The sequence below is a fragment of the Hyaena hyaena genome, unplaced genomic scaffold (assembly GCF_003009895.1).
Source record: "Hyaena hyaena isolate Hyena2069 unplaced genomic scaffold, ASM300989v1 scaffold_139, whole genome shotgun sequence".
Lineage (NCBI taxonomy): Eukaryota > Metazoa > Chordata > Mammalia > Carnivora > Hyaenidae > Hyaena > Hyaena hyaena.
Window position 1 is genome coordinate 2,458,877 of NW_024080771.1, and position 14,548 is coordinate 2,473,424.

The 14,548-nt window shown below is 41.3% G+C and overlaps 1 protein-coding gene across 2 annotated transcripts in view; it reads left to right on the forward strand.

Annotated features, from left to right (window-relative positions):
• Nucleotides 1-9,654: 9,654 nt before the first annotated feature.
• TERF1 (telomeric repeat binding factor 1) overlaps nucleotides 9,655-14,548 on the forward strand; it is a 33,976-nt gene continuing 29,082 nt past the window's right edge. For both annotated transcript variants that reach the window (XM_039238405.1, XM_039238406.1), the window contains exon 1: nucleotides 9,655-9,971. In XM_039238405.1, coding sequence (XP_039094336.1) covers nucleotides 9,665-9,971 — 307 coding nt within the window. In that variant the 5' untranslated portion in view covers nucleotides 9,655-9,664. The remainder of the gene's footprint in view (nucleotides 9,972-14,548) is intronic.

The window sequence follows — 14,548 nt, forward strand, 5'->3', positions numbered from 1 at the left end:
TGAGGCGATAGGTTAAGTAGGTGATGGGGATTAAGGAAGTGCAATTGTGATGAACACCAGGTGTTGTATATAAGTACTGAATCACGAAATCGTACACCTGAAACTTATGTTACACTGTATGTTTGGTGGAATTTAAATAAAAACTTAAAAAAGGAGACGAAAGCTTCTCTGAAGAAGGTGGCATTTGAATGAAATAGGTTAGCAAGAAATCTGCAACTGAGAGACCGATCAGGTCAGCAGGAACAGCAAGTGCAAAGGCCCTGAGGCAAGAGTGAGCGTGGCTTACTTAAGGAATAGCAAGAAGACCAGAATGGTTACAGCAGAGTGAGCAATGGGCAGATTTTGTAGGAGCTATGGTTAGAAAGGTAAGTAGGAGCAAGGTCATATAATGCATTTTAGTCCTTAGTAAGGAGTTTGGATTTTATTCTAAGAGTGATCACAAATCAATATAGATTTGAGCAGGTGGGGAAAAAAAATAAAGACCATGGTAAAAGTAAAGAGATCCATTGGGAGGCTACTGGGGTCTAAATGAGACAAGGACTATGTAGATGGAGTGGAGATGAAGATGATGGTTAGTAGTGAGATTCTGGATCTATTATGAAAGTAGAGCTAACCAAGCTATTGAAGGACTAAACATGTTGGGTGAGATAAAGAAAGGAATTAAGGACGAAGCCTGTGTTTTGGGCCCAATTAATTAGCTAAGTGGATGGAACTGCCATTTACTGAGGTGTCAGGGAGAAAAACTCTTCTCTCCTAGTTTCTTTGGCTATTCTAATAATTAAATTGACGGAGGACAGATTAACAGGAGAAAAACAAATTTAATTTTGTATGTACAGGAGCTCACAAAAAAGAGACTGAAAGAAGTGACCAAAGCAGGCAACTTTTAGACAAAGAAACAATAAATTTGTGAAAAAAATGGGGCGCCTGGGTGGCTCAGTCGGTTAAGCGTCCGACTTCAGCTCAGATCATGATCTCGCTGTCTGTGAGTTCAAGCTCTGCATCAGGCTCTGTGCTAACAGCTCAGGGCCTGGAGCCTCCTTCAGATTCTGTGTCTCCCTCTCTCTCTGTTTCTCCCCTGCTTGCACTCTGTCTCTCTCTCTCTCTCAAAAATAAACATTAAAAAATATTATTTGTGAAAATAAATTTGTGAAAAGTTGACAAGACAGGGAGTTCGGACTTGAAGGAGCAAATTAATGAAGAAGTAACAAGGTTTGTTTATACAACCTTCTTGGTCCTGAATTCCCCATCTCTGGTGATAAGGATACCTCTTACCCTCCAGGTGAAGGAGGGGACCCTTCACATGGGAATTTGTTTCCCGCTTTTGGGGGAAAAGAGAAGGGTCAGAGTGTCCTTGTACCAACTGTTTCTTAAGTAACTTTAATTTTAAATACTCAATATCAATCAAAATAATATTAATAATCAGTAAATAAAGTGGCATATTTTAGGGTGGCCTGCCCTGAATCCCATCAAGGGGAAGATGAGGGGTGGGCCTCATTTGATAGACTGAGGGTATATTTGGACTTGTCAAATTTAGATGCATGTGATCCAAGCAGTGATATGGGGCAGCTCAGCAGAAATGTTGGGGAGGGAGATTTATGTTTGAGTCTCAACAAGATCTAAAAGACTTTAAACAATAGGAGGAAAGAAGATCAACAAGAGAATGAATATAGTGAGAATCAGGAACAGGTTCAAAGCTGAGGAGGAGGTTATTCCAACATTTAGAGTTTAGCCAGACATGGAATGGCCAACAGGAATAGTGAGAAGTGGCTAGTAAGGTGGCATCCTGTAAGTCCAATAAGGAAAATGTATCAGTGCTCAAGGGGGATGTGATCAATTGGTCTTTGATGTTGAATAGTCCATAACTCTTAGGTATCACAGAATAATCTTTTTTGTTTGCTTTTTGTTGAGAGAGAGAGAGAGAGAGAGAGAGAGGGAGAGAGAGAATCCCATGCCCAGACTCCATGCCCAGCACAGAGCCCAACATGGGGCTCCTTCTCATCAACCATGAGATCATGACCTGAGCTTAAATCAAAGAGTTGGACACTTAACTGACTGAGCCATCCATGTGCCCCAGGTATCATAAAATAATCTTAATAGCTGGTATCTGCATATATCTGTATAGCAGTTTACAGTGGCAAAGCATGCTTGTTAGTACAGTAATTATATAGAACATCCTGTGAAAAATGAGTGCAATGATCAATTATGGGACATGTTATCTGTTATGTTTCACTCAGAAGTTCATAGTCCACATTAATGCATGCATTTAGTATGTAGCTCTGAGATGTCCATGGAAAAGAAAACTGCTACTTTTTTGAAATCAGGAATTACCCCAATTTTTTTAAATTGAGATTTTTGGGACTAATTTACAAAATCCAACCATTTTAGGAATACAACTTTAGGGGCGCCTGGGTGGCTTAGTCGGTTAAGCGTCCGACTTTCACTTAGGTCATGATCTCGCGGTTCGTGGGTTCGAGCCCCGCGTTGGGCTCTGTGCTGACTGCCGGCTCAGAGCCTGGAGCCTGTTTCAATCTGTGACTCCCTCTCTCTCTGACCCTCCCCTGCTCACGCTGTCTCTCTCTCTCTCCTAGAAATAAAACATTAAAAAAAAAATTAAAAAAAAAAAAAGGAATACAACTTTATGAGTTTACCACCACAACCCAAATGATTTTAAATCACGAATTTGGCCAACTCGGGATGCCTCTAGCTCCACTCTGGGAAATGTTAATTGACGGTTTGTGAACATTTCCACATATATTATCCCATTTAACCCTTGTGCCATCTGTCTGAGCTACACAGTTATGGGGTTCAGGACATGCTACCCCAAAATATGGCACTTGGCATCTTAAATATCTTAAGCTTAAAAAATTCTGTGTAAATGGCAGAACCAGGAAGGCTACTCTGGCTTCCATCACCCTTTTCCCTGAAATAGGCCATAGAACTCCCATGTGAAAGGTGCCCTCCATGAACCAAGAGGAGGGAAAACCTCACATAAGACAAGAAATTTCGGGCCAAGAAGTATATATAAACAAACCTTGTTAAACTAACCTTTATCCTAGATACTTCTTCACCACTTACTACCTCTAGCCCAAACCCGTTAGTCTGACAATTTTTCACAAAATTACTGTTTCTTCATCTAAGAGGTATAAAAGCTTCCTTCTCTGGTTACTACTTTGGCTCTTCAGTCTCTTGTGAAGGCTCCCGTGTACATGTAAAAATTCAATAGTTTGTATATTTTTCTCCTATGAATCATTGTCAGTTTAATTTTCAGACATAGGCAGGGACCCTAAAAGGGTTGAGGAAAAAATTTTCCCCATTTGCAATACCATTATTTCCTATAAGACAAAGAAAGAAGCATAAAGAAGAATCATGCTCAAGATCACGCAAAGCTGCTCAGCGAAAGAGGTAGATTGAACACAAATATTCAAACAAATCCTCTTTTTGTTTGACACGGTGGAAAAATAACAAACTACCAATAACTAAGACTATTTACTGACTCCTCGATTCATCACACATCTCTTTAAAGCAGGTGCTGTTAGGGGCACCTGGGTGGCTCAGTGGGTTAACCATCCGACTTTGGCTCAGGTCATGATCTCACGGTTCGTGGGTTCGAGCCCCGCGTCAGGCTCTGTGCTGACAGCTAGATCAGAGCCTGGAGCCTGTTTCAGATTCTGTGTCTCCCTCTTTCTGACCCTCCCCTGCTCATGCTGTCTCTCTCTCTCTCTCTCTATCTCTCCCTCTCTCAGAAATAAATCATTAAAAAAAATAAAGTAGGTGCTGTTATTCTTAACACATAGGAGTTAAGTGTTAAGAGGTTAATCAATTTGCTCAAGGGTAAAGAGTTAGAAATTGGTGGAGAAAAAATTCAAATCTAGATCTTTCTGAATCCAAAGCTTCAAATCCCAGCTGCGTCATACTGTGCTGTCCTATACAGTAGCCACTACTCATATTTGGCTAGTTGAGAACTTGAAATGTGGCTACTCATATTGACCTGTGTATAAATATAAAATATACACAGGATTTTGAAGAGATTTTAAAAATATCTCAGTAATTTTTTATAATGGTTACATGTTTAAACATTATTTTGGATATATTGAGTTAGATAATTTATTGTATTAATATGAATTTCATTGGGGCGCCTGGGTGGCTCAGTCAGTTAAACATCCAACTTCGGCTTAGGTCATGATCTCACAGTTCGTGAGTTCGAGCCTCACACTGGGTTCTATGCTAACAGCACGGTGCCTGGAGCCTGCTTCAGATTCCGTGTCTCCCTCTCTCTCTGCTCCTACCCGACTCCTGCTCTGTCTCTCTCTCTCTCTCAAAATCAATAAACATTAAAAAATAATAAGTAAATTTCATCTCCTTTTTACTTTTTAAAATGTGTCTCCTAGAAAATTAAAAATATGTGGTCCAAACACTGCTTTAATAAGTAGAGGCTATCCATAAAATTTATTTCTTAGTGTTGCAGTCAAGAGATTTCCCCTTATTTTTCCATCCAAGGTAGAACACATCACCAGGATACATTGTTTTATCCAGAGTTGGTTTCTTTCCAGAGGAAATAGGTAGAAACAGGATTCTTCCTCTGGTCCCCAGCTGTCGCAGTCATATTCTTTTGCACCCACACAATGTTATTGCTTTCACTTTTGGTAGATGCATTTTATTAAAAATATTAGCTAATCAACGACTTATTAAAGACGTACACCAGAGGTTGTGTTTTTTTAATAAAGCAATAAAATACAATGATCATGGGGAGACATTACTGGACATCCCGCATTTAACCTACTGCATTTCCTTGCAGGGAGATCTAGCACCTGTCTGATGCCTGTATTCTGTCAGTCATGTCACACGCTAATCCTGAAATGCATGTAATACCTCCTAAAATATCTCAAGGGATTATAAAGATCTTCCAAATATTTTTAAAGCTCTAAAAAATTAGAATTGCCTAAAATAGTATGTTCCTTCCTGAAACCTGCTTCATTTCAGTTCTAAACATTCCTTTAGTCCTTGATACTAATTTATTAATTCCGAGAAAGGAAGACGTCTTCATAATTAAATATTCTTCTTTACTGGAATTATAGAGTGTATGTATATATGTATATAGTGCATATATGTGAGTTTGTAGACATTTATATTTACCTATAGTGCCCACTACCTCAAAGTGGAGTAGAAATCTGGCACTTATCTACTATCATTTTATTTGCGTAGTTCAGTGGCTATCAACCCTGTTTCTGTACTGGAATCAACTGTGGGAATTTTGAAAAACACAAATGTTCCAACCTTGCCCCTAGAAATTCTGATTTAGTGAATATGAAGTCTACTTCAGCCCAATGAGAAAATCTGATGCATAACTGAGGTTGAGAACTATTTGTGAGGACAGCAAAACCAGTGTATTTTAGGCTCCCTAAACTTACTTTTAAAATAGAAACTAGTTTGCACCCAGGTCTCTCTTCTGTCCTCTCTGCCTGCAAGGATACTAAGCACCTCTGCTCAAATTTCTTACCAAACTCTCATTGGCTTAGACTCTTTCCCTCCGCCAAACTCTGAGTAGTCTTCCTAAGCATCACTCATTAGTCTAATGTTTATGTACAATGTGTGTAAATGTGCATGAGTGTGTCCCAACTGAACGATAATTCTTTAAGGAGATAAACATCTTTATGTTTATCATGCCCCATTTTTGCTAAATATACATCACACAATAGGTACTTAGTGAAAGAAAAAAAAAAAGGATGTTTGAAAAGTACCTAAGAAAATCCTCAACTTACAGTGATTTGACCTACGATTTTTCAACTTCTTGATGGTGTGATTCAGTAGAAACCATACCTTGAATTGTGACTTTTGATCTTTTTCCACTAGCAGTATTTGTTAAGATATTGTCTTATGATACTGGCCGTGGCAGCAAGCCACAGCCCCCAGTCAGCCACACGGTCACAAGGGTAAATGACCAATATATTTACGACTGTTCTGGTTTTCACTGTCAGTACAGTATTCAGTAAATTGCATAAGATATTCAACACCTTCTTATCAAATAGGCTTTGTATTAGATGATTTTGCCCAACTGTAGGCTAATGTAAGTGCTCTGAGCACATTTAAGGTAGGCTAGGCTACGCTGTGATGTTCAGTAGGTTATGTTTATTAAATGCATTTTTGACTTACAGTATTTCCAATTTATGATGGGTTTATTGGGACATAACCCCACTGTAAATAGAGGAAGACCTGTATGTAATTTGGATAATCAAAAGATATTTATAAACACAAAAATAAAAGTTTCTATTATTCACAATGAGATCATTAGCTTATAGTAGTGACAAATATTCAATAGGTAAACATAATTTAAGAAACTTATGGGTTTCAAAATGTTCCTTAGAAAACAGTCCAAGGTTGGGACTCTCACGGTTCATGGGTTCGAGCCCCGCATCGGGCTCTGTGCTGACAGCTAGCTCAGAGCCTGGAGCCTGTTTCAATTCCTGTGTCTCCCTCTCTCTCTGCCCCTCCCCTGCTCACGCTGTCTCTCTCTCTCTCTCTCAGAAATAAATTTTTAAAAAAATTAAAGAAAGAAAGAAAGAAAGAAAGAGAAAGAAAGGGAAGAAAGAAAGAAAGAAAGAAAGAAAGAAAGAAAGAAAGAAAGAAAAAAAACGGTCCAAGGCAAAAACAGTCTTGGAAATTGCAACAGCATAGGAAATGCCTTCTGGACTTTACAGGAATATCTGTACTAGTTAACTTGGGCTGCCATATAAAATACCACAGACTGGGGGTCTTAAACAACATAAATTTATCTTCGCACAGTTCTGGAAGCTGGAAGGTCAATATCAAGGTACTGGCTGATTTCATTCCTAGTGAGGACTCTCTTCCTGGCTTGCAGACAGCCACCTTCTCACTGTGTCCTTCCATGGCTGGAGAGAGAAAGAGAGTAGAGAGCTTTGTGGGGTCTCTTCTTATAAGCATGCTAATCCTACAGGATCTATCCTCACCATTATGACCTCATTTCACCTTAATTACCTCCTTATATGCCCAATCTCTAAGTACAGTGACATTGAGGGTTAGAGAATTAACATATGAACTTGAGAGATGGGGCTGGGGGATATATTTCAGTCCATAGCAGAATCTTTCCACAGTATCTTTGTCCAGTGGTCAGCCAGCCATTACAGCAATGATTCTAGTGGTGAGAACTCAGTACTTGACAATACTTCATTGGGGGAAAGCTCTAATGGTTAGAAAGCTTATGTGATATGAAATCAAATTCGTATCCCCAAAACTTTCGTCTTTGGTTCATGACGTGCTCTTAGGAACATCACAAAACAAATCAAATGCCTCCCCTAATAACAGCCCTTTAACTGAGGATAATTGTAGCAGTTAAGGGATCTCAGTCCATATATTCAAGTTTGCAAGAAATATAATTTTCTAATATTACCCAAGGGATGACTTGAAAGTCATCACACTCATGATTTTTCTCCGCAGTCACCCATTCCTTCACCTCAAACTATTAGGATCCATCGCCTTGAAAGTAGTCCCAAGGAAATGATACATTATAAACTTCCCTGCCAAAAGAAAAAAAGAAAAAAAAATCACCATCTCAGAATGTTTACAGATAACATAAGTTTTCCTGAAATGCCATGTGTTTGAATTATCTATTATACCATTAAATTAAATATGGCTAAAGTGTTATTGGGACTTTATGTATTATAAGCTTTATTGTAGGTATTTTATACTTATTACACCTGAGTTTTCTGATCATAGTGATGTCAAAGTATTATTTAGAAGAATAAACCTACCATCCATGTTGATGTTGATGAGCAGGATTAAAAAATTAAGAATTTTTTTTTCCTCAGAGACTTCCTCCGCCAGGCCTATTTCCTGGCCCACAACCCAGTAAAAACTCTATATTACTGACTTTCTGTTGGGATAAAATTTTAAAATACCTTTTGACCCACCCTATTCGGCCAGCACTTCTTAAATTCTCTTTAGGGATATACCAGTAAGGGAAGAAGACAGAGAATGCAGTATGTAGCTGAATGTAGCTCCAAACTAAAATTTTCTTGATGATTAGAATTAAATATTAATGAAATTCTTCATCTCATTTCATTATACATCATTGCTTTAAATAGTAAAAAATGTTTCCCTTCCCTGAATCTTTCAGTAAGTTGATGCCATAGGAAAATATGTTTACTCTGTGGCTTTGAACAAATTGGTGATACACCTAAGAATAACCCTTAACTCCAGCTGGGAAGAAGAGGAGGCTTGGAGGAAAGGAAGAAGCAGGCCCCACGTGAGAGCCTTGCATGGCAAAAAAAAAAGTTTCAGTTTGGAAACCTGGGGTTTGTTTGCTATGTTCTTAATGTACCTTAACCCTTATTCCCTTAAACCCTGTTCCCCATTGTTTGCAAACAAGACTTACTTTCTATGGGGCAATAGAGCCTGAAGGTGCAATCCCATCTGACTCATGACTCTCTCCAGAGAGTACAAATGTCCTGCTTTACCAGCTAATATTGAGCACTTATTCTGTACTTGGTTTCATTTTAAATTCTTTATATTTATTTGTCAAGTCTTTTAATCTTCCCAACAAGCCTGTGATGAGGGAATTATTATTATGCCCAATATACAGAAAAGGAAACTGAGATATAATTCCTCCAAGGTCACTGAGATATAATTCCTCCTAGTGGATAACATTCCAACCTGGGCATCTTAACTGCTGCAATATTGTGCTTTAAATGACTCGCCATTTAAACTATGTATAAAATTAAAACCCACAAAGGATTGATAATGTTGGGTGTATTATAAAAAGGTTTTTAAAGTAAACTTTTTATTCATGTTGCATATTGAAACGTGCATAAATCATGTTCAAAAGTAACTATCACCCGCATAGAGAAACAGAACATAGAGGCCCCCCTATCGCTTCCTATGCTCTAAATTTCAAAGTTCAAAATAATCATTCACTTATTGTTGTAAAAGCTGAACTCTATAATCTATTTAAGACCCTAATTAAATTCATTTCCATAGTAATATACTCTTTCTAGAGCAGTGATCCTCAAAATGTGGTCCCCAGACAAGCAACCTAGCATCATCAGGAAACTTGTTATACTTGCAAATTCAAGGACCCCAATCCAGACCTACAGAACGGAAACTCTGGGAGTAAAGCCCAGCAATTATGTTATAACAAGCCCCTGAGCCGCGTGTGATGCACGCTAAGGTTAGAGAGGCACGGATCCAGGTCCGTTGTAAGTTTTGGTCGGTGATGGCGTATTGTGTCAGGTGAACACTACCGCCTAAAGTGTTAGGCGTGGAAAACAGTGACAGCTACCTTTTTCAAGTACACTGCAGGTAAAATGCTTTCTATTATAAGTAACCGTGTTGCTGTTCCCGTAAATGTTGAATTTTATCAGGCGTGTAAAGCAGGTTCCTCACCTCCTAACCTCACTAGTCGCCCAATCCGTAGTAGTCCGTTTGCCAACGGAGCCGGGCTGCAGCGTGGCGGGGAATTCAACAACCAGAGGCGGGAGCAGGCCTCGGCCAATCAAATTCAAGGCTCAAGTCGCTCGCCCTCCCTGGCGACGTGATTGGTGGGTTCCCTCCGGCGGAAGAGACCTTTCGAGGCACCGCCCAGGGCCCTCCCGCACTAGCCAATCGTCACTCGGCGCCTGGGGCGGGGCCGGACTCGCGCGAGTGATTTAACATGGCGGAAAATGGTGGTGTAGCAGCTCCGAGCCCGCGGGGGCGTGCGGATGGGGAGGACGCTGAGTCCCCGGAAGAGCGAATGGCAGCAACGCCGAGAGATGATCAGGAGCAGTTCGAGTGCCAGGAGCTGCTGGAGTGCCAGGTGCAGGTGGGGGTCCCGGAGGAGGAGGAAGACCCAGGCCCAGTGGCCGAGGCTGAGGCGGTAGCTGCCGGCTGGATGCTCGATTTCCTCTGCCTCAGCCTTTGCCGGGCCTTCCGCGACGGCCGCTCTGAGGACTTCCACCGGACCCGCGACAGCGCCGAGGGTGAGTGCTGGGCGCGCTCGGCCCGGGGCTGCGCGGAGGCCCGGGGCGACAACGCGCAGCGGGGCGGGAACCTCCGCGAGCTGCCGGAGCCCAGTTTGCGGCGCAGCCCCCCTGTGGGGTCGGGTCGGGGGACCCGGGCTGCTGCGGCGCAGGACCCGAGACTCTGAGTTGAAGTTGAATCGAATCCCGCACCCGCCTGTTGGCAGCTTCTCAGTTTTTCCTCAGATTACGTTTTTCTGTTCAGTAAAAAGACAATTAGACTGCCATTTAGAATTGACGCAGGGTTAAACGAGTTAAAATGTATAAAATTGCCCAGCGTCTCAGGTCCTTTTTCTCCTTTGGCGCTTGTATGTGTTTTTTGGTTTTTTTGTTGTTGTTTTTGACTCCGGTATTCCTGTGATGGCATTTATTAAGCGGTCACAGGGGCCTCCAAGTGACCCAGGCATCAGTGTTTTCTATTAATTGGTGAGCTTTTTAAATCTCATTTGGCTTGGTTGCCTGCAGAATAAAAGTAACTGTCAATGAAATTTCCTTCCTAGACAAGAGCCTGTTAAGTAATGGACAAAAACGGGTTCAGAAAAGACTAGCCTGGCTTTTTCAGTAAGAACAGAAAGACACCCTAGAATTTAATATAAAATTAAACACTTCAGAAAACGATATTGGAACATTTCATCTTCATGGTAATCCCGTAAATTAGGCAAGTAATCCTAGTTTGTAGAGGAGTGAACAAGTTAAGCAGTCTAAAGTATTGGTAGGTTAAAAGGAGTTTTCCACACTTGTGCCTTATCTTCCAACCCAAGAACCTTTCCGCATACTGCGTCAGATAGCACTAGAGCCGTGGTTAATTTCCATTAATTAGGCAGTTAAATCCTGAAGTGAAGCCAGTTCATTAGACTTGGAATTATTTTAAAACTCCACTTTGGGGAGGAAGGTAGAATTATCTGTGTGTGCGTGTGAATTTGATTTGGAAACATCAGTATGAGCTCCTGTTTGGCTCCATACAAGCACAGATGGTGTTAAGAGACAACATTTGTTGGGTAAATTTGCGGATCCAATTGGCTTTATTAAACAATTTCATGAATTGGGCGGCATCCCACCCAGCCAAGCAGGTAGGAGGTCGGAGGAGTTGTTAAAAATGGAAGATTTTAATAGGAAGGAGGGCAGGGCAAGAAAGTTAACAAGCAAAAGAAAAGGATTATTCCAGGCTAGGTTCTTTCTCTTTAGGAGGAACAGCAGGGCGTCTCATGCAGATTCCTTCTCCAAAGGAAGATGGAGAGGGCCCATTTGGCAGACTTTTTGGTTCCAAGTCACGAGTTCCTGCGAACCAGTTTAGATTGTATCTCTCGGGAAGGTTGAAAGTGCAATTAGATTTGGTGATAAGCCCACTTGGGGACTCAGCCTGAGTGACACCATTTTGGGCCTGTGCTTCCCCCCCCCTTTTATAGTTTATTGTTAAGTTGATTTACATATAACACCCAGTGCTCATCCCAACAAGTGCCCTCCTCCATGCCCATCACTCCTCTTCCCCTCTCCCCCACCCCCATCAGTCCTCAGTTTGTTCTCTGTATTCAAGAGTCTCTCATGGTTTGCCTCCCTCCCTCTCCCCCACTATTTTTCCCCTGCTTCTCCCCCATGGTCCTCGGTTAACTTCCTCCTAATTCACATATATGTGCAAACATGGTATTTGTCCTTCTCTGCCTGACTTATTTCGCTCAGCATAATACTCTCTAGATGGTTACATATAGAAATGTATATGCATATTTCTGTACATATCTAGACACAGGTTAGCATCTACTCTTTTTTTTTTTTATTTTTTTTTAATTTTTTTTTTAATGTTTTATTTATTTCTAGGAGAGAGACAACATGAGCAGGGGAGGGTCAGAGAGAGAGGGAGTCACAGATTGAAACAGGCTCCAGGCTCTGAACCGGCAGTCAGCACAGAGCCCGACGCGGGGCTCGAACCCACGAACCGCGAGATCATGACCTAAGCGAAAGTCGGACGCTTAACCGACTAAGCCACCCAGGCGCCCCACATCTACTCATTTTCTTATCCTGGTAGGTGAAAGGGCACAGAAGCAGTGTAACTCCGAGTAGTAACCTAGCACCGGAGGCTTGGTTTCTAATACCATTCCTCAGTAAAGGGAACCAAAGCTCTTTGGAGAAATGGCCTGAATCTGGAACTGGCACAGGAAATAGGCAGGATGAACCTGGAGCATCTTGTGCCAGAAAGGAAGGAAGTACTAAAAGCAAACCCCCAAACAGAAAACTTTGGGGGTACAAAGGGAGCAGGAGGCAGCTGTAAGAGCTCCCAATGGCCACAGCATCTCAAGCAAAAACATAATTTGAATCATAACCCAAAAGTAAAATAATTATCTGAGTCTATACTGATGTAAGTAAATGACGGAATAAATAAATGAGAGAAGAAACTCCTGCAGAAGAATTCCAAGTAATTTATGTAGCTTCTGGGTCGTCAGGGAGGTGAAGCGGACCACTTCACTCCTTACGTGGGGGCTGTGCACACAGTATTCTGAGAAGAGCAGTGTGGAGTTGGGAAGGAAAACTACAGTAGAGAAGCCTAACAAAGAGTACCTCACACGTAGGTCAAGGTCAACAGGAACAGTGACAGTGGGTAGTATGTGCACTTTATGTGATGTATTGAATATGGAATTTGACCTCTTTGATCTTCCTCTCAGAACTTCTTAACTCCAGTCACATTGTGATAAAAACAGACAAATCCCAATACCAAAAAACTAAGACAGAATAAAGCATGGACTTTAGTTAATAATATATTAACGTTGGTTCATTAATGTAACCTATACCATGCTAATGTAAGATGTTTTATTAATAGGGGAAACTGGGTGGAGGGTCTGTAGGGTTTCTATCTTCACAATAATTCTATAAATTGAAAACCTTTCTGAAAAATAGAGACTTCTTTTGAGGTTCTAGGTCAAGACCTGAGGAATAATCTAGGCCACCTGTATTATTTTTAGGTTAAGGGCACAGAAACCCACAGAGAGTAAACTATTTTTTAAAGTTGCGCTGCTAATCAGTGACCTGTAAATTGTGAACATAGTGTTGTCTCTGTATTTTCCAATTTTGGCTGAAAGGACTCCCTTTTATCTTTTATAGGATTTCATTTACTACACTTTGCAATAAACACACAACCCTTGATGCTTTCTAGAATATTCTTAGCTCCTTCATTCTGACTCACAATGGTTCTCACACCTCACTTAACTTAGAAAGGCCTTTTCCAGACTGTTATTTCTAACTGATCTCTCACCATGGGAAGGAGTTAAGATAGTGATTAAGAGCATGGGCTCCAGGGGACGCCTCGGTGGCACAGTCCGTTAAGCATCTGACTCTTAATTTTTTTCTACTCAGGTCAGGATCTCAGGTGTGAGGTCATAGGATCTAGTCTGTCTCTGGCTGATGCTGACAGCAGAGCCTGCCTGGAATTCTCTCTCTCCCTCTCTCTGCCCCTCCCCCCTCGCTCTCTGTCTCAAAATAAATAAATCAACTTAAAAAAAAAAAAAAAAAGGCATGGGCTCCAGAATAAATTGTCTGAGTTTGATTCCTGGCTCTGGTACTTTATAGCTGTTAGACCTGAGCAAGTTACTTACCTCTTGGTAGGTCAGTTTTCTCATCTTTTTATTTGGGGTAGGAGGCAGAGAGAGAGAGAGAGAGAGAGAGAGAGAGAGAGTGTGTGTGTGTAAGGAGGGATTCTCCTCTCTGTCAGCACAGAGTCTGATGCGGGCTTGAACTCAGGAACCATGACAAGACCTGAGCCGAAATCAAGAGTCAGACATTTAACCTACTGAGCCACCCAGGCGCCCCTCAATTTCTTCATGTGTAAAGTGGTGATAATAGTATTTATACCTAACAGAGCTGTTGAGAGAAACACATGAAGTGATAGGTATAAAGCAAGGTTTATCGACCTCAGTACTGTTGACACTATGTGTTTGCACTACATAATTCTTTGTTCTGTGCATGCATGAGAGTGGAGGGGTGAAGGTGAGGGTTCTCCTCTGCATTGTAGGACATTTAGCAGAGTCCCAGACCACAAGTAGCAGATGCTAGAAGCCCCTCCCTTCCACTCATGACAATCAGAATTGTCTCTAGACCTTGCCGAACGTCCCCTAAAGGACAAAAAATCACTCCACTTTGAAAACCGCTGGTGTGGAGTGCTTAGAGTAGTGCCTGATATTAGAAGTGCTTAAGTACAGTGGCTATTGTAGCCAGTCAGGAGATCTCCCTAGTGTGTTTCTGTCAACAGTGTTTGGTTACAGGTGAGGAAAAAGCAAATAGCCGGGTTCAACCAGGGGAGGTTTTCTTTGTGTTGTTTTGTTTTATGACTAGCAGGTACGAAGAACAGAAGGGCAGCAGTATTTGTAGGTATTGCATATGGACTAAATTGAATATGGAGGGAGGTGAAGATAGAGGTCTGACTTTCTTCCCTAGCAGAGAGTAGATTCTTTTGTTTTGCTCCTATATCATACTTATTAACATTCGTAGCATTGAAATTTTAACGTTTGGTTTGTGTGTTAAACTAACATTGGCTAGCAGTAGCTGTAAAGTAA